Below are 24,659 nucleotides of genomic sequence, written 5' to 3'. Positions count from 1 at the left end.
TTTGGCATTGAAGTACTTTTGTACTTAGAGGAATTTTATAAAAAACAAAAGTTCCCTTTGAGGGATACTTTGCATCTGCATTATTATCTCTTACCCTCATCATTCCTGAGGACGAAGAGAAAATACCTGTGAGGAAGTATTTACATTTGTTTGCAGTGGTGCTGGGCTGCATTTGTGTGGACCCTGGACTCCCAGCTGTCCACACAGTTATAAAGAGTAATTAAAAGCTCCCTGAACAACAGGTCCCTTATCAGCCTTAAACCTTATTGTTCAGATACATTGGCTTTTATTCATAGTCTTACTAATCAACTGGGGACAAAAAAGACCCATTGAACCATTAGCCCTCAGCCTGAGATGAGAAGCGCATGATGGTACAATGGCCGTGGTTCAGACTCAGATGTTATGCTATGTTTTGAATTCAGTCCAGGTTCCTAGGAGGAAAACACCCATCAAATTATGTTGGCTCTAGAGCAATCCCAGTCAACAGATGACATCACCGACTTTTCCTTCCCTGCTGGACTTTATTTGGAGGGGTTGCAAGAATTGTGCAACCTTGGAATAAACAGAACAGAGACCCAACTCCTCAAGCATTGTGTTTCTGAGTTTAGTTTCAATCCAACAGCGGATCTGTTTTTTTTACTCCATGTGACGAGATTGTTCCTGCAGCTTTTGTACAAGGGTGGAGTGGGTGTCCATTTGCTGATGAGCATCCTGTGTACATGCTAGTTGTTATTTGAATGAGGTGCTCTTGTCTTGATTATGTATTGTCTGCCCATAAATGATGTCTTGAAATAGAGGGGTGAGCATCACCTTATTTATTTCAATCCATGTTTGTGCAGAAGGATTTTTGTAATCAGATCATGGGGTTTGTGTGTAGAACTCAGTAAGAAGTAATCATGACCCTGTCCATTCATTTGCTCATTGTTCTTTCCTGTTATTAACAATGGCTTTGGGGCTTTCGGGGAGCATTTAGTTCTGCACCTTGTGTATGTAGGTATGTGTTCTGTGGGGGCTGTAAGTCCTTCAGTTATAGTCGGATTCCCTTCCCAGCAAGGAACCAACAGGAAGGAAAATGAAGTCAAACCCAGTCTTTGCACGTGGAAGCTTGTGGCGTGACTGTTATTTTTTTGTGATGTTCTGTACAGCCCTGTAATCTCTTATTTTTGGCAAGCCAACTCTGAATCTGTGGTCCGGTAGCCCCAGGCAACCAAAAGCTGAGACAAACAGAGGAAGTGTCGTTATTCACATGTTTCTCTGGCCACCTCATCGGGCTGGACGCTGCTGGCTGCCACCCCTCGCTGAGCTGGAGCTCTCCAGAGTGCAGCCTGGCCGGGCAGGGATTGTTGACCCTGGCCCCCGTAGGAAGCACCTTTGGTTTGTCCCTCCGTCCCCAGGGTCCCTGCCACTCATTACTTCTCTGCAGTCTTTCTGTAATTTGTTCATCGTCTGGAATTTATTTCTGGCAGACTTTGTGGTCAAAACTGGGAAGTGTCTGTTTCCTTAAAATAGCCTTTCCTTAAACCCAGGAAGTGGAGTAGGGAACTCTCCTTCCTGACCTCCTCCCTGTCACACGCACGTGGGCATACACACACGTGTACACACTCTTACCATGTGCACACACACAGGCACACACATGAGAAAGGGACCAGGAGAGCCAGGGCGTTCACCCCAGCCTGGGCTCCCAGCATCCCTAGGGGTTTTGGAAGAAGAGTTTCAGTTTTTCAAAGCCTGCTCGAGATGTAACTGTCCAGCTGTATCGTGGGATCTGCAAGAGCCTGTGGCATCAGGTTTCTTTCCTTTTGAGGGATCATTTTTGTTATCTGCTCTGATAGGCAGTTTTACTTGCATTGGATTTTTGATAAAATGGGAAATGAATTGATTTGTTCCTGATACATTCCATTGGATCCAGTCCATCTGATAGGAAGGTTGTTTGCATCACAGTGTCCTGCGTCGGGTGGGGGGGCTGCCCTGGGAAGTGAAAGGTCTGTGTTTATGTCTGTTGACAGAGGGTCTCTATGCTTCTTACTTTTCTAGCATTTACTCTTATTTTACAATTAGTGCCTGCTTGCTGTGTGAACAGGACAGATTTGTCTTGTTTGTTTGGGTGGTATTCAGTTTCATGCAGAAGACTTAGCTAGATGAGTGACTCAAAGTTCCATGCCCGGGGCCCTCCGCCCTCCTTCCCTCAATCACGCCTTTATCCAGTCCCTTCCCATGCCCTGTTGTTCCTCATTGGAATCCTCTGTCCTAGCCTATCCCCCCTGCTCTCCCCTGACACAGAGGAGTGCATCTTGTCTCCCCACAACAGCACTGGAAGATGCTAGAACACTTGGAGAATACTAGTTCTGCACCAGGGATTATGTTCAGCAGGTTTATCTCCTCAAGACACCCCTAAAGTATGTTTTTACTTACTGAACACATGATTGTGTAGGCCCTACTGTGGTTAGCTGTTTGTAGATACTATTTCAGAACAACGCTGTGAGTAGCTACTATTATTAGGTCCATTTCACAGATAAGAAACCTGAGGCCCTGACAGGGTAAGGAATCCTAAGGTTCTGTAGCTAGCCATGGTAGAGCTGGGGTGTAAACTCAGGCTTTCTGACTCCAGAGTTCATACTTTTAATCCCTATACAGTGAAGTAGGCACTGTTGCTATTTCTATTTTGCAGATGGGGAAACTGAGGCACTGAGGCGTTAAGTACTTTGTCCAGGGTCCTAGAACTAGTCAGTGGTAGAGCCAGGATTCCACCCAGAGAGGTGAGCTCTGGAGCCAAAGCCCTGAGCCTCCGTAGTAGATTCCTCGTGGCTTTCTGTCCTGTCCTTGTTCCCAGAAAGTTCCCAGGGGACAGTTACGGAATCACTGGGTGCTTGCTGTTCTCACACACACAGTTTCTACTGGCTCTCTAGCATTTCTTTCATTAGTGAGAGAATGTTTCAGCCCAGCTTTTCAGATGGTGGAGTTGAGGCCCCCTTGTCTGAGCTGGGTGTTTTAGAACCAGCAGGCTTGAGGGCCTATGAGGTCTCTGAAGAACACAGTGGTGGTAAGGCCAGGAGGAGTCACTTCTTGGGACTTTGGAAAGCCTAGAGGAATTCTAGAAATGAAACACCACACACTTACTGGAAGCCAAGTTCGTGTTTCTCCCACTGGTGGAAGGGATATGAGGTGCTGTAAACGTGGCCTTTTTTCAGATGCAGAATGCCTGTCTAATTACAGGAAACAGAGATGTCGCCCTACACTGAGCCAAGGATTTCAACATCTCTTGGAGAAATTCTGCACGGACCTGAAGTTTGAAGCTTTGCATTGTAACCAAGTTGGCTCTCCTTGCCTTCTCCCCAGGCCACGATTTCGTCATCCTGCTTTACGGATGGCATTTCCTATTAAGTGTCTGTCTGTGAACATAGACATGGAGCTGAGACAAAGCACAGCTTCTCCCTGGACCCGGAAAGAGGGACTCAGGTGCCTGGGGCTGGGGCCTGACTCCAGAGCTGCTGCTGCTGCCTGGCCTGGTTCGGGGATGCCTAGCCTAACAAGGCAGCCTGGGCTGAGAATCGCTTAGGGCTCAGGTTGATGCGGCTGGGAGAATGGTTGAGAGGGCACTAGATCTAAGATGGTGGCCAGAGCCATTTAATCATGTGGTTGTGAAATTGTCAGTAACTTCTTTGTATGGCCAGTTGATCTGATCTCTCATGTAGGACTCAGTCCCCTATTTGGATCTTGGAAGGTAGCCATTTATTTGAAACAGACAGCCTGGTATAGTGAAAAGAGCTTTGTGTTTTACCCCCTCAGATAGTAAGCAAAGAAAATGGAAAAAGCAGCACTGTCTGGGGTGACATCCTGATGCATTGCTGGTGGCAGAGTGAAGAGGTGACACATTTGGAACATAATGTGGCCGTCTGTATGAAAAACCATAGTTCATCCAGTAATCCCAACCCTAGGACTCCCCAGAGATAACCGTTTAAAATAGAGGGAAAGTTATTTGCATGAATATGTTCATAAGAATATTATGTATAATAGAGGAAATTTGGAAGAAACCTACAGGTTCTTCCACAGGGAAATGGTTAAGGAAATCATGGTAGACTCTCCGCAAGAATGGCTCCCATTAAAAATTGAATTAGGAAGACTCTAAGATAATGTGGTATTAAGAAAAAAACTCCATGATTAAAAGTGAGCATGGGCCAGGTGTGGTGGTTCAGGCCTGTAATCCCAGCACTTTGGGAGGCCGAGGCGGGTGGATCGCTTGAGCCCGGAAGTTCAAGACCAGCCTCGGCAACATGGGAAAACCCCATCTCCGTTAAAATATAACAAAATGAGCTGGGTGTGGCGGCACCCACCTGTAGTCCCGGCTACTCGGGAGGCTGAGGTGGGAGGATCACTTGAGCCCAGGAGGTTGAGGCTGAAGTGAGATATGATCATGTCACTGCTCTCTAGCCTGGGTGACAGAGCGATACCCTGTTTTAAAAAAAAAGAAAAAAAAAAGTGAGCATGCTGTGTGATTCACCCACATCAAATATCTGCACATGACAGATCTAGAAGATAGTATAGAAAAAGATTAGCAGAGTCGGTGCAGTGACCCGTGCCTGTAATCCTAGCACTTTTGGGAGGCCGAGGCGGACGGATCACTTGAGGTCAGGAGTTCAAAACCAGCCTGGCCAACATGGTGAAACCCCATTTGTACTAAAAAATACAAAAAATTAGCGGGGTATGGTGGTGCATGCCTGTAATCCCAGCTACTTGGGAGGCTGAGGCGGGAGAATCACTTGAACCCGGGAGGTGGAGGTTGCAGTGAGCCAAGATTACACCACTGCACTCCAGCCTGGGTGACAGAACAGGACTCTGTCTCTAAAAAAAAAAAAAAAAAAAAAAAAGAAAAAAATCAGTAGTTATTATTTGATAAGTGGGATTATAGGTAATACTTTTTCCTGGTATAGAAAAAGAATAAAGGAAACAGTACAGATTTAAGATTCAGACCTGGGGGTTTAATTCTGGTTATTGTTATATCTGATTATGTATCTTTTAGAAATGCTTGAAACTTTTCTGAGTCTCAGATTCATCAGTAAAATGATAGAATAATTTCTAAGTGTCCTTTAGTCAACCCAATTCCAGCTGCAAATCGTTTCTTCATGTAGAATCTGCCAGACTTGTTTAATATCAATATCATGGGCAATTAGTAACATCACTGTGCACAAACAATTAAAGTCCTTGAGACCGGGCAGGGTGGCTCACGTCTATAATCCCAACACTGTGGGAGGCCGAGGCAAGCAGATTACTTGAGCCTAGGAGTTTGGGACCAGCCTGGGTAACATAGTGAAACCCCGTCTCTACTAAAAATACAAAATATTAGCTGGGCATGGTGGTATGCACCTGTAGTCCCAGCTACTAGGGAGGCTAGGGTGGGAAAAACACTTGAGCCTGGGAAGTCAAGGCTGCAGTGAGCTGAGGTCATGCCATTGCACATTGAATTAAAAAAAAAAAATGCTCCTACAGATTCGTTTTCAGGACTCAAGGTCTAATGAAACCTTCCTTGCAGGCCGTCCTCAGACCATGCATGACCCTTCCATGTGAGTAGAGAGCAAATGACCCCGTCCTAGTTTTTCAATAAAGCCATTCCTGGCAGAGAGGGTTATTCCGGGGTTTTGCTCCCCATGATTGACTCCGGAGCTGGGGATGTGCTTGCAACACTGACCCCTTGCTGCCTGCACATGGGCTGGAGGACTCTCATTCCCTCCATGTCTGCTTTCCGTGAGCCAGAGAGGGAGTTTCTACTCAGCGTTGGGCTCGTCACTCTAAAGGATTTGCACGTCATCCTTTGGTGGTGGTGGCCCCTCATCACCACACACAGATTTTATTAGCCTGGCTTCTTTTTTTTGTTTTTTGTTTTTTCCTGAGATAGAGTCTCTCACTGTTGCCCAGGCTGGAGTGCAGTGGCACAATCTTGGCTCACTGCACCCTCTGCCTCCTGTTGCCTCAGCCTCCAGAGTAGCTGGGACTACAGGCACATGCCACCATGCCCAGCTAATTTTTGTAATTTTAGTAGAGACGAGGGGTTTCACAATATTGGTCAGACTGGTCTCGAACTCCTGACCTCAAGTGATCCACCCACCTCGGCCTCCCAAAGTGCTGAGATTACAGGTGTGAGCCACCATGCCCGGCCTAGCATGGCCTTTGATCTTGGATGCAGGGAGCCCATGAGTAAGCTATACCACGCCTCAAAGAGAAGGGTTTTAGGAGGTGCCGAAATGCTGACAAGCTCATTATCTGATGCCCTGAATTGGCTTTCTCTCATGCACATTGGGTTAAAGTCATTAGTTACCCACTTAAGTGAACTTGCATGTGTTTCCAATGACAGAAAAGGATTTAGGGATGGATTGTTGAGGTGACTGCTATGCATAGAAATACCTAGAAGGAGGTGGTGGTTTAAACTGTAGAAGGAGGCAGGTGCCAAGCGCTCCCAGTTTGGGGTTTGAGGTCTCACATCTGTCTGCACAGCAGCAGGCAAGTCCCGTGGCCCCCAGGGTCTGCATCTGTGATGTAAGGATCGTAAACCTGCCCTGCCTACCTTGTTTGAGCATCAGATGAGATAAGGTACGTGATAACGCTTTGTGAATCACTTAAAAACACTGTATCTATGTGAGGTTGATATTATTGCTATCAAGTACATGCAAACATGTAGGAAATTATAAAATGGTTCAATGTTGCATTCCTGTTTTTGAAACTTTCTGAAGGGAGGTGGATATGTTTCCCTGAGGTGGGGAGCTAGGGTTGTGCCTGTGTTCATCCAGGAAAATGGGATGAAAAGCCCTAGATACCTCTGTGACATCATCTTCAGAATGTGAAATGACAGTGGGTTTGGAATCTGGGCCTTCTCTCTGCCTGCTCTCCGCCTCTCCTTCCCCGCCCACAGTCTCCAGCTCTGACTCCTGGCCTCTCAGGGTCCTCTCCCAGCAGCCTGGAAGGAAGGGACATCCTCATTCTAGGGCCCAGGCCATGAGAAAGGAAGCAGTGGGCAGGGGTGCAGGCTGCAGGTGTGGGCAGCTCCAGGTGCCCACTCTAGGCTTCAGGATGAGTGGCTCCCTTCGTGCAGTGGGTGCCTGTCCTGGCAGGTACAGTTGCCAGAGACGCCCACCTGCTTCAGCTGCATACCACGGGGTTCTTCCTGAGACTAAACAGGGTCCTGCTCCTCATATCCATCGACCAGTGAGTGATGAGGAAGACTGAATGCCGAGGGACGGGAGGAAGGAGGTCAGGAGAAAGGGAGAAGGGCTGGCCAGGAGGGAGGAGAGAGGAAATGACAGAGGAGAGCCAGAGATCAGGAGCCCCAGGCCTGCCAGCCGGGGAAGGCCCTGCTGTTGCGCTCTTCAGAACCCCACCTCAGGACCTTTTGAATAAATGTTAGGAGTGTGAGTGGAATCTAATGAGTAGGACAGACCTCCTGGGTGAGCATTGAATATGAGGGTGGGTGGGATATGGTAGCTTATGCCTATAGTCCCAGCATTTTGGGAGGCCAAGGTAGGAGGATCATTTGAGCCCAGGAGTTTGAGACCTGCCTGGGCAACATGGGAGATACTTTCTCTACAGAAAATTAAAAACTAGCTGGGCATGGTGGCACAGGCCTGTGGTCCCAGCTACTCGGGAGGCTGAGGGGGGAGGATCGCTTGTGCCCTGGAGATCAAGGCTGCAGTCAGCCATGATTGCACCATAGCATTCCAGCTTGGGTGACAGAATGAGACCCTGTCTCAAAAAAATAAGTAAAAAATAAAAAATAAAATGGGGGTGGAGGAAGAAGAGCCAGGGGAAGATTCTTCAGAGACGTGGGAAGTAAATTTGCAAGATTGCTGTCTCGGAGCTGGGCAGACAGGAAGGGAACAGAGCTGGGATGGGGCAGGGACAGGTTCCAGGCACCGGCAGGATGGGGGCCAGTGTGCAGTGGGCCAAGAGGGAATGGGAGCGAGAAAGTGGGGCATCAGCAACATTCAGCTCCCTCCATAGCTCAATGAGAAGAGAGGGGTGGGGACAGGTGGTAGCTGGAGGGTCCCCCAGGATCATTTTATCTGTATCCCTTTCATATCTTTCAATGAGTTTTTGTTTTCCCTAACTAGATTGTTGGCATTTTAAGGGCACAGTTTATAACTTCTACCTCTTTGTTTCCTCCAAAGTTGGCTGATCACCAGATCACTTAAAGGAGGTTGTTTGTTTTATAAGCATTTTACCAGATCTTGCCTTAACACTTACTTCCCCCAGAGTTAGTCATAATCATTCTAGCAGGGCTTCTAGATACTGAATAATGACCGATGGCGCCACTTGATTTATAGGAAGATACTGGTTTAGTTTTAAAAGCAAACTTACATTGAACAAAGTTTAGGAAAGAGAAAGGAGAGGGCTACTCAAGTGCCTGAAGGTCTGAGCAGTGAAGAACACGTTTCCATATGCCTGCCACCCTTAGGCTCAGGACATGGTTTTCCCATCTGTTTATTGAATTGGGTCACTTGCTTTAGTTATAATATATGAAGGGATAAGACTGGATTTCACTTCTCAATTAACTAGCCCTCTTGCTGTCTTTTAATCACACGTTCTGGGGTCAGATTCCAGCCCTGCCAGTCAGTGGCTGCACTGGCCAAGGCCACGTGGTTGACCACCATCCAGAATTCTGCCAAGAGCCTTACCTGCTGGAGGCACGAGAGGTGTGGTTGTTATGCAGCTTTGGTGGCGCAGGCCCTCTGCCTGGTACATTTTAAGTAATGTGAACAGATTACTTAATCTCACTGTCTGTTCAGTTGAAAACTAGGGCCAACCCCGGCTCAGAGCTCAGGGGGCTGTTGTGAGGATTAAATGAGAGAATCCATGGAAGATGCTTAGAGTAATACCAGACACATAGGACGTGCTGAATAAATCAGAATGGTTTTTACTATTACTCGCATCTTTCAATGTTTGTAACTTACACTTATGTTACAGTTAGTCATTTCATTGGCGTGTGCTAACCAAAGGTGGCCTGACCCCTCACCATCCGTTAGGAGGGCTGGAGTTTAAAATCCAGGCACATGGAGGATCGATGGGGGAGCTGGGTACTCCTTTGACTTCAGTGTCCAGTGGATGCTGGGGTTCTCAGGTTGGTGTATTGAGTCACAAAGTTCCATGACTGAGTCCCTTGGAGGGAGAGGCTAAAGTTGGCTAGAGGCAGGTGTGATGTTTGGTCTGTCCTGTGTACACTGAGCACCTTCTGTATACCAGTCTCCCTGCTTGCTTCTTCCAGAGAGAAGAAAACACGGATGGTAATTGGTTCTATTAGAACAGTGCCTCTTATAGTTTACAAACACCATCTTATTGAACACTTATGAAAAATGCTGGGATGTATGTTATTTCTGCTGTTTCATGGATGAAAAAACTCAGGCACAGACATTCTGAATAGTTCCAGCTCTTAGGAAAATGCTTCTTTAGCATTGCGGGAGAAACAGTACATTTACACAAGGCAAGTAGTTCATCATGTAAGGCGGCTCGTGCTTTAGAGGAACCTAAATACTACACAGTGTTTTATGCACGGGCATTTTTCTTACAAAGGAACATAGCTTTGTCTTCCTGGGGGTGTTTATCAAACCACATCTATGTAGCAGATGCTCTTCAAGCATTTCCCATATTCCCTCATTTACAACACCCTGGTACCCTGAGTTAATTATTAGTCCCATTTCGTGGTTGAGGAATCTGAAGCTCTGAGAGTTTGAACTTCTTGTCTAAAGTCACATGGTGAGGAAGTGGTAGAACTGACCTGCACCCCAGGTGTCTGACTCTGATCTTTCCAATAGTGCCTCTTCAGTGGGTACCCCTTAAATTCTCATGGGGCAGGTGCTTTCTTCTCCTTTTCTGCCCTTTTTTTCAGAGCAAAACCACGTTATCCTAACTGCCAAGCACAACCCACAAAGGCTCTTATCTCTCCTCCAACAAAAGCCATTCCCTGCTTGGTTGATGAGGTCACCCGGCATTTTGCAGGGCATTTTGCTGGGTAGATGCCAGCTCAGGAAAGCCACGTAGATAAGCCAGTGGGTGGCTTGTGTTACTGCCTCCCCGATGGTTTGCGTTTTATTCAAGTCAATTCGTTTATCTGAGATCAAAAAGGGAAAGGCTGATGCACACACATTGAAAAGCAGGGAATGGTGCTGGAGAATGAGGCTGTGACTATTTGGAATAAGATCCTGGAGATGGGCAGTGCTGATAGAGTAAATATCCAGGGAGCAGGGGGAAGTGTGTGCACTGACAACAGGAGTTTTAGCATCTGCCCCTCCTTGCTTCAACGGGCTGATGGGTACCTGAGGGGGGTTGGAGGGCTGAGTGATGGCCCCCCATCCTCCCTCTTCCCTCCTGCTCCATGGGTGTAACCTGGAGGTGGGATCGGAGAGCTGGGTGGAGGGCACCCCATCCTCTCTCCTCCCTCGTGCTCCATGGGTATAACCCCAAGGTGGGATCACAGGCTGAGTGAGGACTCCCCATCTTCTCTCCTCCCTCCTGCTCTATGTGCATAACCCCCAGCTGACTTGCAGACTGTGGTACCTGCTCAACTGCTTCAATTCCAGAACAGGGAAGGTGTTTCTGACATCCCTGTGCTTTAATTACAAAGGACCCCTTGAGACCTTATCAGAAACACTGCCAGCCTAGCCCTTTGAAAACTCACGGTCTTGGATTCTCTATCAGTGTCGCTCCCTGGCTGTAATATTGTACTATAGTTAGGCAAGATGTTTCCTTTGGGGGAAACGGGGTGAAGGGTACGAAGGTTCTCTCTGTGTCATTTCTTAATTCTGCAGGTGAGTCTACAGTGAGTTTTAAAAAGAAAAATTCCAGCCTGGGCAGCATAGCGAGACCTATGTCTCTACACATAATGGTAATAAAAAAATTAGCCAGGTGTGGTGGTGCACGCCTGTGGTGCTGGCTGCTTGGGAGGATCGCTTGAGCCCAGGAGGTCAGGACTACAGTGAGCTGTGATAGCGCTACTGCGCTCCAGCTTGGGTGCCAGAGCGAGACCCCTTCTCAACAAAAGAAAAAGGATAAAAGAAAAAAAAATTTAAAGTAGGGTCATTTAAATAAGGCCAACTCCAAAGGGATCTTCTATTTGAAGTTTTAGGGAGCAGCTTATTTACTTTATGTCTCACACTTTGCTAATATCCAAAATGCAGAACAATAGGGAACCACTTGAGGCAGGAGGGGAATGAAGCACTGATTCTTGCTGCAGCATGGATGAACCTTGATGGCATGACACCGAGTGAAAGCAGACAGACACACAAGACCACATCTTATGTGATTCCATTGGTAGGAAATGTCCCGAATAAACAAATCTATGGAGACAGGAAGTAGATTGATGGTGGCCAGGGTTTGGGAGTAGAAGGGGTAGGAAGGAATGGGGAGTGACTGTAAGTGGGTACCAGGTTTCTTTTTTGAGTCATGTTCTAAAACTAGATTATTGCAGTGGTTGTAAAACTCTGTGAGTGAACTAAAAGCCACTGGGTTATATACCCTTTAAATGAGTGATTGCATAGCATGTGAATTATCTCAATAAAACTGTTAAAAAAAAACAGTAGTGTCCTTTGACAGTTTTAATAGAAGTCATAACGAAAGGAATAGTCCTTTTTCAGAGACTTGTAACTTGCAAATTCAGGCCACTGTCCTGGTGCATGTTCTTGGCTGTCTCATAAACCAGATTCACAGGCCTATCATGCACACCGTGAGGGTGTTTCCAGTCACTCATCCTGAGGGGAGGAAAACCCATTGTGTGCCAGGCATTTTGCCAGGTGCTTTTACCTACACTTTATTATGTAAACTTCTTACAGCCCTGCAGGGTATGTGGCTTTATGCCTTCTTTTTTTTTCTTAATAGTCTTGATCTGTTGCCCAAGCTGGAGTGCAGTGGTATAGTCATAGCTCACGACATCCTCAAACTCCTGGGCTCAAGCGATCTTCCTCACTTAGCCTCCCGAGTAGCTGCGACTACAGGCACATACCACCATGCCCGGGTAATTTTTTTTTTTTTTTTTGTAGAGTTGGGATCTCGCTGTGTTGCCCAGGCTGGTCTCGAACTCCTGGCCTCAAGCAATCTGCCCACCTCAGCCTCCCAAAGTGCTGGGATTACAGGTGTGAGTCACTGAACCCAGCTCATGCCTATGTTTTTATAGATGAATAAATGGAGGTTCCTGGCTGGGCGCAGTGGCTCATGCCTGTAATCCCAGCTCTTTGGGAGGCCGAGGCTGGGGGGATCATCTGAAAACAGGAATTCAAGACCAGCCTGGCCAACATGGTGAAACCCCATCTCTACTAAAAAAAAATACAAAAATTAGCTGGGCGTGGTGGTGCACCTGTGATCCCAGCTAGTTAGGAGGCTGAGGCTGGAGAATCGCTTGAACCTGGGAGGCGGAGGTTGCAGTGAGCCAAGATCACGCCACTGCACTCCAGCCTGGGCGACAAGAGTGATACTCCGTCTCAAAAAAAAAGAAAAAAGAAATGGAGGTTCCTAAAGGCTAAACCACAGTGAGGGAGTACTGCAGCAAAAACTAGAATTTGGGGGCTCCTTGACCCCCAAGCCCATTCTCTTTTCACTGCTGGTATAGCCGGGTTGCCAAGGCTGCCCTCTTGCAGGGGCCGATAGCTCAGGGAGGTCACCAGAGGAAAGGCCTGTGAGATCTGTGCAAGTCATTTTCAGGCTTGTGTCCTCAGTGGGGACTCTGCTCCCTCCGGAAGTGAGTATGACATTCCTCCCTGTCCCCTTGGAGCAGCTCTTCCCAGGAGAGCTTCAGTGGAAAGAGAACTGTGGGAAAACATGTGGAAGCTTTTCGTGGACATGTTTCTGAGTGTCATGAGCTCTTGAAGGAAGCATGTTTATTTCCCCGAAGTGCTCAACTGTGTCCGGGTCCTGAGCTTTTCAAGGGTTCATAACCCCTGGAGCTAATTTGGATATGCAAGGAAGCCATGGGCTTGCAGCCGGGGAACGTGCTATTTTTTGTAAGTGATGATGCTGTTGTGTAGTAAACAGGCCCCTCGTGGTAAAATGGGCAGGAGGGAAAGGAGGTGGAGGGTGAAGTTTTGGGAAAAGATTTGCACTCGGTTAGTGATGCTCAAGGTGGTTCAAGGCAGACTCAGTAGTTCCCAGGTTGCTTAGTAGAAATGCAAATTACTGGGTCCCAGTCTGGACCTGCAGCATCAGAAACTCTGGGATAAGGTCTGAGAACCTGTGTTTTATATTTATCTTTATTTTTATTTTTTTGAGACAGAGTCTCGCTCTGTCGCCCAGGCTGGAGTGCAGTGGCACGATCTCGGCTCACTGCAAGCTCTGCCTCCCAGGCTCATGCCATTCTCCCTCCTCAGCCTCCTGAGTAGCTGGGACTACAGGCGCCTGCCACCATGCCCGGCTAATTTTTTGTATTTTTAGTAGAGCCAGAGTTTCATTGTGTTAGCCAGGGTGGTCTCAATCTCCTGACCTCATGATCCGTCCACCTCGGCCTCCCAAAGTGCTGGGTTTACAGGTGTGAGCCACTGCACCCGGCCTATTTTTATTTTTATTTTTATTTTATTATTTTTTTGAGACAGGGTCTTGCTGTGTTGCCCAGGCTGGTCTTGAACTCCTGGGCTCTAGCGATCCTCCTGCCTCAGCCTTCCAAAGTGCTGGGATTATAGATGTGAATCACCGCACCCGGCCAGAACCTGTGTTTTAATGAACACTGTAGATCATTACTGTGCACCCTGAAGTCTGAGGAGTCTAGCATCAGATGATCTGATGACACATCATTGGGATATGGAGTCATGGGTCCTGTCACCAGCCTGAAGTTGTCCTTGTCTGTCACCCTCCCCACTTGGTCTAAGAGTGAGTGGAGCAGAGACAGAAAGTAGATTAGTGGTTGCCAGGGGCTGGGAGTAGCAGGCTAGGAGGGAATGGGGAATAACTGTAGGTGGGTACAGCCTTTCTTTTTTGGTGATGTTCTAAATCTAGATTGTGGTAATGGTTGTAAGGCTTTAAGATGGCTTGCTTGAGCCTTGCAATGGAAATGAGTGCCTTGGCCTAAGGAGAAGGGGAGAAAATCTTATGGAGTAAATGAGCTTTTATTTTGTTTCCTTTTTTTTTTTTTTTTTTTGAGGCAGAGTCTTACTCTGTCACCCAGGCTGGAGTGCAGTGGTGCAATCTCAGCTCACTGCAACCTCCACCTCCTGGGTTCAAGTGATTCTCCTGCCTCAGCCTCCTGAGCAGCTGGGATTACAGGCACCTGCCACCACACCCAGCTAATTTTTATATTTTTAGTAGACACAAGGTTTCATCATGTTGCCCAGGCTGGTCTCGAACTCCTGGCCTCAAGTGATCTTTTGCCACCAGATATTAAAATGTATTAAAAAGCTGCTCTATTTAGTACTGATTGAGATGAATGGAGCAAAATAGTCCAGGAACAGAACCTGGTATTGTCTCTCTGTAAGGTATGCATGAATTTAAAACATTATTAGATATGTTATCTAGTAGTAATAATGATAAAGTATTTTTTGAAGTCATCATAAATCAATAGAAGGAAAGGATTATTCAGTAACTATGAGCATGTGTCACCAGTACTTATCCTTCTTCTTAGGAGGGATTTGTTTTTTCAATCTTAAAGGAAATAGATACATTGAACATATCAGGCTTCCTTATTTACCTTGGCTAGAGAGCCTAACTCTAAATTTAGCCCATGTATAAGACTAAATATCAAGTATTTATCTATACAAACACACACATATGTACATACATACTTGCATCCACATATACATACACGTATTTTACGTACACATATTCACATATAAATATACATGTACATACATACACATACATACATGCCTCATTCCTGATTTTATTTTACCATTATTTTTCTTCCACTTTAGCTTGCATTACTCTTTCTGGTTTATCACTTTTTTTTGTATTTCATGTGTCTCTATAAACCACCTTAAAACTTTTTGGGGGAAGAAAGTGGACTATAAATAAAGAAATAGAATAAGGTATAATATATAGAAAAAAGGCAGTGAAAATACACCCAAATTTGAATAATCTGATTTTGGGGTGGTGATGGTAATGGGATTATTAACTTTCCCTATAATTTTCTGTATTTTTGAAATGTTCTACTCAAAGCATCATATCATCAGAAAAAATGATTATTTCTGCTCATTCCCCTTGCTGGCCAGTGAAAGGAATGCATTTCCATAAGTGAGGGTCTGGCAGGGCAGTGTTGAGGGGAGGGGTCTTTGCTGCAGCAGAAGCTGGTCCGGTTCCCAGGAGAGCCCCTCTTTTGCTGCTTGACCTGATTGCAAGTGGAGTGTGAGAGCCGGAAGGAAACATTCCGTCACTTATTTAGAGCATTCATTTGGCTATTCCCTGATCTAGGCGTTCAGTCCCTGCTCGGAGGGAGTTTACATTCTAGTCAGCGGTCAGGCAGTGAATGAGTGAAACGGATTCAGAAACGATGCCACCCTGGGATGGTGACGTGTAGCCCCAGTGAGAAGGATGAGGAGATGCCCATGTCAAGAGCGAGGGGAATGGGTTTCCAGAGAGAGAGGGCTGCTTGTGCACAGGCCCGGAGTTGCCCAGGGGTTGGGCAGGTCAAATTGAAGAATGGCCCAGGGTGGCCATTGTGGGTGAGCAGGTCAGGGATAGAGAGTACCTTGGAGAGATGAGCTAGGACCGGATCTGACCGGCAAAGGGAAAGAGTTCAAATTGGGCGCTAAGGACGGTAGACAGCTACTGAAGGATTTAAGAAGGGGAATGGCAGTGTCTGATGAAAGGCTTAAGATCCTTCTAGCTGCTTCTGAAGGTTGATTTGTAGGAGGGCAAGGAATGAAGCCAGGGGAGTGGATAGGGAGATTCTGCCCAAACTGATTGCTACACAGTGATATTTGTATGGTTTTCTTGTTGTTGTTGTTGTTGTTTGTTTGTGTTTTTGTTTTTGGGGTGTTGAAGGGGGGACATACAACTTAAGAAAAATTGGAATTATTTTGTCAAGTTTTCTGTGTCAGCATTTTACTGATGGAATACGCTTGCATTTAAAGTGGACATCATTTTTGTTTTTATTAGATAACATTATCTATATTACCGATACCAGATATGCATGTACTCATTTAATTACATACACTAATACTTACAAAAAGGTAAATTTGGTCAAAAGAAAATTCAGCTTAGATGGCCATATTTGTGTGTGTGTGTGTGTGTGTGTGTGTGTGTGTGTGTGTGTGTGTATATATATATATTTTTTTTTTTTTAGGACAAGGTCTTGCTCTGTTGCCCTGGCTGGAGTGCGGTGGTGTAGTCTTGGCTCACTGCAACTTCCACCTCCCGGGTTCAAGCAATTCCCCTGCCTTGGCCTCCCAAGTAGCTGGGACTACAGGCACGCGCCACCACGGCCAGCTAATTTTTGTGTTTTTAGTAGAGACGGTTTCACCATGTTGGCCAGGCCGGTCTCAAACTCCTGACTCATGTGATCTATCTGTCTTGACCTCCCAAAGTGCAATGGCTATATTTCTGACATATACAAAGCCAAGCCCAGTGGATCAGAATTTAGCAGCATCTGCAAGATTTGATCCGTTTCAGAAATCGGAGCTCTCTAGCATTACATGGACTGACGTTTTCTTAGCTCAGAACTGCTTACCTGAGTGTAGAAAATCTAATATTTAGGAAGAATGATTCATTGCTTTAAGTGTTCAGTCCTGGTTTTTATCTTTATTGTTGCACAAGTTTGATTTGACCTTGGACAAATCATTTCAGTTGTATTTTAGTGCTTGTGTGCGGAAGACGGATAGTAATAGTCCCGGTAATCCTCCTGCCATCATGTCAGCTGGGCGAGAGCTCTCCAAGACCTAGGAGAGATAATAGCAGCTGCAAAGGCCCTATGGTGGGAGGCAGCAGGTAGATATTTTAGTAACTGAAAAACGGTCCATGTAACTGGAGAGCAGGGTACAAGGGAGAGATGGTTCAGGGTCATGTTATAGAGGTAGGCCAGGGCCACGCTGGTCAGGATTTTGCAAACCTTATTGGGGACTTGAATCTTTATCTGAAGAACAGGGGGAAACCATTGGAGGATTTAAATCGGGGAATGACGTAAGATTCATAGATATGCTGTCTCCTTTAATCCTCATAACAAATGTATGTGCTAGGTAATATTATCCCCATTTTAAAGCAGCACAGAAATTAGGGCAGTGGAGATTAAGGAGTTTACCCCAGGACACCATGCGGGTGAATGATGGAGCTAGGAAACCAACTCAGGTCAGCTTGCATCCAAAGTCCTCTGTCTTCCAGATCAGCCTACCTCCATAGTAATATAACAATGACTGCAGTTTTAAAACACTTTGAACTCTTAAGATGAAAGATTTCCCTTAAACTACAAAGTGGTATTAAGCTGCAGAAATGTGAGTGGTAATGAGAGAGCAGGTAATGCCCGGGAACTTTTGAAAGGCCCGGTCCGTGTGGCTCTGCTCCAGCACCTTCAAGTTCCCTGCCGTCTGGCGGGGGGCGTCTCATAAGCTGCTTTCAACACAAAGAAGGGTTTGGCTGCTCCCCGGCCATTTGACACTGCCGTTGTCCATAAGGACCCGTTGTCCGTGAAATGCACCCAACACTTGAGCTTTCAGGGGTTTTGGGAAATCAGATCTGGGCAGTGCATGTGTAGTTTCGCTGGAGACATCATCCAATGCCAAGTTTCTGCTTTCTGCTTTCTCCCTCTTGGATAATCAACTGGGTTATGTGGATTCTTGGAAGCTGTTGGTAGAGATCACCATCTCGATTTTGAACCCAAGAAGCCTTATTCAGGGTTCGAGTGGGAAAATACCTGCTGGCCCATGGCCCTTGAGGCTCTTGGTGATGACGACATATGTCTGTTTCTTTGTAGTTGACCATGTTGTTCCTGAGCCTGGGACAAGCCTGCTCGCTGCCTTTGACCAGTGGAGGGAATGGGCCGACAGCAAGTCCTGCTGTGACTACTCTCTGCACGTGGACATCAGCGAGTGGCATAAGGGCATCCAGGAGGAGATGGAAGCGCTTGTGAAGGATCACGGTAGGTGGCACTAAGTCAATGCCCTCTGCAGATGTTTCTGCTTCAGTCCATCAACTGGCACAGCCCTGAGAAGAAAGTGATAATGCTTCCAGATCCCATTTGTGCCTCATGCCCATGCCTGCCCCTGGGAAGGAGAGAGGGCTTTGGGCTGCAGCTCGTGCTGATTGGAGGTGACGTGACCCAGTGCAGTAACATAAGCCTTCATTGATGAGAGAAGATGAGCCTTACTGCTGAGATCTGCTCTTAGGTGACAGCTGCTCACAGCTTATTGGTTTGTGGGCACCGTGGTCTCTAGTTAGGGTGGGGAATTGAGGCTGCCGAGAGAGAGATTTACCCTCAAAAGATAACAAATACATATCTCAGGGAGGATGTGGCAGTCTCAGGAGAGTGTTGGGCAGCCCCTTCCTACAAACCTGGGCGGATCTAGGATAGATTTGAGGGCTATGAGATACTTCAAAACTGAGTAACAACCTGAGAGGTCTTTTGCATTCCCTAGAATTATTTTGGAGAACAAATTTCCAGGGATTGGGAAGATTTACAGAGAGGCCCTGCCTGGAATCTTTACCACCTTCCCCCTGGAATCTTTACCACCTCAAGGTGCCTCTGGGACTCTTGTCAACAAGGACCTCGGGAGTTTCGGGGGAAGAGCCAGGCCACATTGTCTTCCTGGGTCTCATTGGGCTTGGCTAGAGATCAAATTAACCTCCCTGGATCTTAGCGTTCAGGGAAGCACCTAATGCTCTAGGGTTCTGGGACTTCCAGGTTCAGAAGCACCAAGTGCTGTGAGTGACATGGCAGGAAGGAAATCTCTAGGCACTAGAATGATAGAAAATGCCCCGGAATGAAAAGCAAGAGTCTTGGGTTTATTTCTCTGATATTCCACAGACTGTGTGACCTTGGGTAAATTGCTTAAATTTTATGGGTCTCAGTTTTTGAAACATTTCTCATATATGAGGGTCTTGGACTAGGTGTCCTCTAAGATTCTTTCCAGCACGAAGCTTCCACATAAAAGAAAATAGGTAACCTTTGACTTTTCTCACTTTTGAGCATGCAGAGACTCCAAGTGGTTTAACTGTGGATACTTAGACTGAATCTGCTCCAAACCAGGCAGGAGGGTTACCATGGTAACTGTTGCCTGGCAACGGGAGAAGGGCCGGGATGTACAGAGGCATTTAACTCAGGCAGCTCCCAGCACCCCCCAGGTGGCTTGAATTAAGCTTCAAGGCTGTGAGGTTGTCAGGACAATTGTTTAAAATTGTGATGAATGTTGGGCAGGGATGTTTGGTCTGGTGCCTGGGGAGGCAAGAACTCCAAGACGCCAGGATGAGAATTGCGACATCTGCTTGTTGAACTAATGGACCCTTTCTTACTTAAAAAATCATTTTCTTAAAAATCAGCATGGAAGGCAATCTGTCTGCCAAAGAAAAGACATTTATCACAGTTCTTCATAGGCAAAAACTTCTAATTCATTTTCTTCTTACAGTCGCAACAGACTTGTTTGGTGGAGGCAGCTTAAAAAGATTAACTGTTGTAAAATAAATATAACATTAAAGTTACCATCTTAACCATTTTTAAGTGTGCATGTAGTTCAGTGTTTTAAAATACACTCAAAATGTTGTTGCAACCATCACCACCCTCCAGCCGCAGGACTCTTTATCTTGCAAAACTAAAACACTACACTCACTCATTAAATACTAACTCTCCACTCTCCTTCACCCCAGTCCCTGGTAACCGCTGTTGTACTTTCTGTCTGTGAATTTGACTTCTAGGGACCACATACAAGTGGAATCAGATAGTATTTGTCCTTTTGCAACTGGCTTATTTCGCTTATCATGATGTTGTCAAGGTTTCAATGTTACAGCATGTGTCAGGTGTCTTTCCTTTTTAAAGGCTGAATAATATTCCATTGTATGGATAGACCACATCTGGTTTATTCATTTATCAGTTAATGGAGGCTTGATTTTTGCTTCCACCTTTTGGCTATTGTGCATCATTCTGCTATGAACATGGATGTGCAAATACTGGCAACTTTTAATTTTGATATACTTGTAAACTTACAGGAAAACTAAAAGAATACTAAAAAGCATCCTTGTGCATCTTCACATTCTCCAGTTATTTATATGTTACTCTGCTTCCTTTACCATTCTTTGTCTCCATTTCTCTCCTCTCTCTTTCTCTGTACTGAAACACGCACACAAACACGTGTATACACACATACATATATCTTATTTCCTTATTTGGTTATTTGGTTTATCTATCACAAGTCCACCTCTCTGTTTTGTCTGTACTAGGGGTAAATTCCTTCCTCGTGTACATGGCTTTCAAAGATCGCTTCCAGCTAACAGATTGCCAGGTAAGAAAGTTGGCTTTTCGGAAGAGGCACCCTGACATTTGGTACCTTTGGGCTGTGGCTGTTTGGGAAAGCAGTCTCCAGTGTATGCATGTCTCCTCGCTTCCTGGGAAGTGCCTGGTGGATGCAGTTACTGATGTAATTGAGCCTTGAAAGAGAATATGAACCCAGTGCCCTAGCTCCCAGTGCTGCCACTTCGCCACCCTGGATCTGAGGCTCTGCCCAGCACGGCGTGTCTGAGAGTGGCACTCAGAACCTCCTTAGCAAACCTGGTGCAGAGCCAGGTGTCACCCAAGAGCTTTTCACTCCTGGTCCACGTCCTGCTAAGTTGTACTGCCTCTGTTAATTTCTGAGGGGTCTTTCTTCATCAAATGTGGCCAGAAACATTGCCCTCGGTCGTGTTGAAAAAGCCAGGCTAATAGAATCAGCCTAGGTGTCCTGTTTCTCACCCCAGAAATGCTGCTGGCAGGGAAATGATTGTCCTTGTGAACAGGAAGATAGAAGTCCCTGTCTCTGATCCCACCCTCGTCTCTCTCTCAGATTTATGAAGTACTGAGTGTGATCCGGGATATTGGCGCCATAGCCCAAGTCCACGCAGAAAATGGCGACATCATTGCAGAGGTACAGGACTTTCTTTTTCATCATTTCTTCATCACCTGGAGGCTGAGAGGCAGGCTCAAGAAAGAGAGCAACACCTGTAGCTTAATACCAGGGTGGAAAAGCAGAGGGACCCGGTGTTCCCTTGCTGGAGCTCTGCTCAGTCTCACCCATGGTGTGAATGCCAGTGACACACGTGCCTCTCCGTGTGTCCCATGGAACATCTAAGTCAGTTACCATTGCAGAGAGAGGCCATTTCTCTCGGTGCTGTAATGCAGCTGCCTTGGGTGGGGTACGGGAACCCTCACGTCACACACAGGCATTTTACACCGTGACTGAGGGCTGCAAATGCACCAGCCGTTAGCATCCCAGGGAACAGCTGAATGGTTTTGGGAGGCTGTAATCGATCCATCCTGCTCAGGTGGGACTGGGAACAGGACAGCGAACCCTTCTCTTCATGAGGTCTTGGCATGAGGGTAGAACAATCGGCAGTGGTAATTTTCCGTCTTGCCCGGATAACTGCGTGCCTGGGTCTCTGCCATTAGAGCTGTGTGTAGTCCACTCTGCCTCACAGCCTGACTTTCTCTCAACATTGCAGGAGCAGCAGAGGATCCTGGATCTGGGCATCACGGGCCCTGAGGGACATGTGCTGAGCCGACCCGAGGAGGTGAATCGCCAAGCAGAATGCATGAATCTGTGTCCCTTGGACACTGCGCAGAGCCGCAGGGAACCTGCTTCCTGCCTGTTGACAAGGGGGCTTCTCTGATGCTGACTGTGGTCTTTCTGAGAAGCTGTGGGTCCCATGTGTGTCTGTCAGTCTGTCTACCTAGGCAAAGTGAAGTGTTAGATTGCTCCTGAGGGTAAGGTGGTGTGGAGTGTTTGGCCAGAAGATTCCTCTTTCTGTCTGTAATTCTTCAAGCCCTTACTTGTATAGACACAAACAGTTCTTCATTGGCATCCTGCAGTCTAGATTTTAGTGGTTCACAACTTATGGTCTCCAAGATCTTACCAAAATTCACCAAAACATAGTTGGAAGGATGGAAAAGCTCTTCTAAATGCCTAGAAGGCATATGGGGAATTGTAAATTTTTCCAAAGGTAACCCTGCACAGGCTATCACATGATACGCAGAGTTTGGTAGACAGAATCTTTTAAATTTGTGGAGGGAAGGTTCACAGCAGGGGCCTGTGCTGGCTCAAAGGTGGAAACTCACTGTCTTGGTGAGGTGTGTGAGTTCCAAGGGAGGGTGAGCGTGTCTTAGGTGACGGAGAACCTGTGTTCATCAGTTAGAATTGGTGGCTGTGAAATGCTTTTCAGAAGTTGGCTCCTTAATGACAGACTGGATGTCGGGCTCTAGGGGCCCTGACTAGGGAGCAGCCCGCAGCTTTGAGTGAAGTCATGCAATGGGGGAATCTCCAGGGAACCACCAGGCTTTCCCCTTTATGGGAGGAAGTGGCAGAAAAGGGACTGGCGCAGAGCAGGGGGGTCAGATCACCAAGGGCCTGAGTGGAAGCTGACAGTGAGGAGGCTCTAGAAGCCCGGGAGGGAGGAGCTTAGCAAGAGCTCCCTGCAGGGCTGTGGCCACTGAGTCGCTGAGTGGCAGCACCACGCCACCACCCCGAGTTCGGGATGTGGTCTTGTTGGTACCAGGTTGGGAGGAGAGCCAGTCCCCGTGATGAGGAAGTGGATTCAGGAGGGCTTGGAAGCGAAGGCACCATCTGTGCACTGCCTTGGGTGCACGAGCATGGGGGGTTGGGATCCTTTCAGACTTGAGGGGAAGGGATGAGGCTAGAAGGGGAGAAAGGAATCAAGATAGGCAGAAAGAGGAGAGCGGGAGCCACTCGGAATGCTTTGCACACAGTGAGGGTCCCCGCTTTGTTTTGTCCTTTTTGCTGCATGCATATATGCACGTAGACACACAGACATAGGCACACACAGACAGGTAGACACACAAGAGACATAGACACACATGCATACACATAGACACACACACAGACACATAGACACACAGACACCTAGACACACACAGACACCTACACATATACATACACATACACATAGACATACAGACACATAGACACACACAGACACAGACACATAGACATACACAGACACATAGACACACACACAGAGGCAGATACACATAACTGCACACTCCAAGACACCTTTAGTACCATTTGAGGCCCTGAGGACATTTTCCTCTCCCCAGATGATAGGACGGAAGCCATGACATTTTCAGGATTGCACATCCCTGCTCCAGGCCAGGGATGCAGGCCCTTTTGTAGCTGTCAACCTTCTCATGCGTGCTAAAAGCTGAAAGGGTGGCCTGGCACTGGCCCGAGGATGAGGGAGACAGGCAGGCAACTGTGTCAGCCGAGGGAAGCCCCATGCTGAGACCGTGGCTGGTGGACAGTGATTCCAGGGGACAGCTTGCAGGCGAGAGCAAGCTAACATCAGCCGACGATAAACATGCCTGAGATTGATTTTATGCACATTTGTGTGCACACAGATATACGTGCACAGGCACACATACACGTGCACACACTCACATTCACACACATATACATACACGTCCATAGGCACAGACATGCGCGTGTACACACATAGATACATTTTAGCATACGCACATGTGCACAGGCACAGACATGCACATATGTGTTGTACCCACATATTTTCACATACACATATACACATGTGCAAGCACAGACACGCACAGGTGTACACACACATTTTCACATACACATGCACATGTATGCTTGCACACACCTATGCAGGCACCATCCCACTTTTGCAGACACCTCAAGGGTTCCTTTCTGTGGCTTCACTTCTCCCTCTGGGCCGGCTTCTGTGACTGCCTTCGCCATTCCCCAGGATCCACCGGTCGGGTGGTTTAAACCATGGCAGCATAAACCATGGTCGCCCTCGGCCCTGACCTCCCTGGAATTGGTCCTTTCTTCAGCCCTGAAACAGTCTTGGGATCGGGCCTTGGACATGCACAGAGTCCAGGAGAGGCGGAGGGCTGACACAGTTCTCATGTGAGCCCTGTTCAAAGCTGCCTTCATTTAGTGCTCACGTGTGCTGGGCACTGTGTTCATGGCCCACATTTCAGTTTTGTAACTGTCCTGTGCAGGAGGTACAACAGCATCTCCTTTGCACAACTCCGGGGGATGCCAGTCATGCAGGCTGCACGGCTCTCTCTAGCGAGCACCATTTACTACATTCTACTCCCCATGTGTGGTGGTACCAGAGCTGTGCTGTGGTGGGCTCCTTGGTTATCTGTCTTTATATGAGGGCACTCCGGAAGCATGAAGTTAAGTGACTGCCCAGTTATCAAAGCAGAGAGCTAGAAAGTGCAGTGTCCTGCCTGCTACCTCAACCCCTCCCGCAGTGTACACACACTCAGCTTAAAGCCACACCTGGGCCTGGGCTTTTTTAGAAAGTTTCCTCCTGGTTTCTTCCCGTTTGGTGACTGGGAGCCAGTCCCTCCGCCTGCCATGTACCAGCTGTACAAGGAGGTGAGAAGATGTCTTCTGAGAAAAGCAAATGCCACTTCTGCAAATGCCACATGATACTCCTGCCGGGACCCTCACTCTTGTCTAAGTTTAGAGCCTTCCGAGGGGCTTGCATTCCTTCTTTCTCCTGCTTTCTGCAGAGAACACAGGGCCCTGGCTTTACTGAAGAGGAATAAAGCT

At 47.1% G+C, this 24,659-nt stretch overlaps 1 protein-coding gene across 2 annotated transcripts in view; it reads left to right on the top strand.

The window, feature by feature from the left end:
• The window catches only part of LOC105482028 (dihydropyrimidinase like 2), a 146,178-nt gene that overhangs the window by 94,555 nt on the left and 26,964 nt on the right, over nucleotides 1–24,659 (top strand). For both annotated transcript variants that reach the window (XM_011741887.3, XM_011741888.2), the window contains exons 4-7: nucleotides 17,858–18,022; nucleotides 20,314–20,375; nucleotides 20,913–20,993; nucleotides 21,568–21,636. In XM_011741887.3, the coding sequence (XP_011740189.1) occupies nucleotides 17,858–18,022; nucleotides 20,314–20,375; nucleotides 20,913–20,993; nucleotides 21,568–21,636 (377 nt within the window). The remainder of the gene's footprint in view (nucleotides 1–17,857; nucleotides 18,023–20,313; nucleotides 20,376–20,912; nucleotides 20,994–21,567; nucleotides 21,637–24,659) is intronic.

Source organism: Macaca nemestrina, chromosome 8 (genome assembly GCF_043159975.1).
Source record: "Macaca nemestrina isolate mMacNem1 chromosome 8, mMacNem.hap1, whole genome shotgun sequence".
Lineage (NCBI taxonomy): Eukaryota > Metazoa > Chordata > Mammalia > Primates > Cercopithecidae > Macaca > Macaca nemestrina.
Note: the sequence above shows the minus strand (reverse complement) of the source record. Positions and strands in the feature narration are given on the sequence as shown.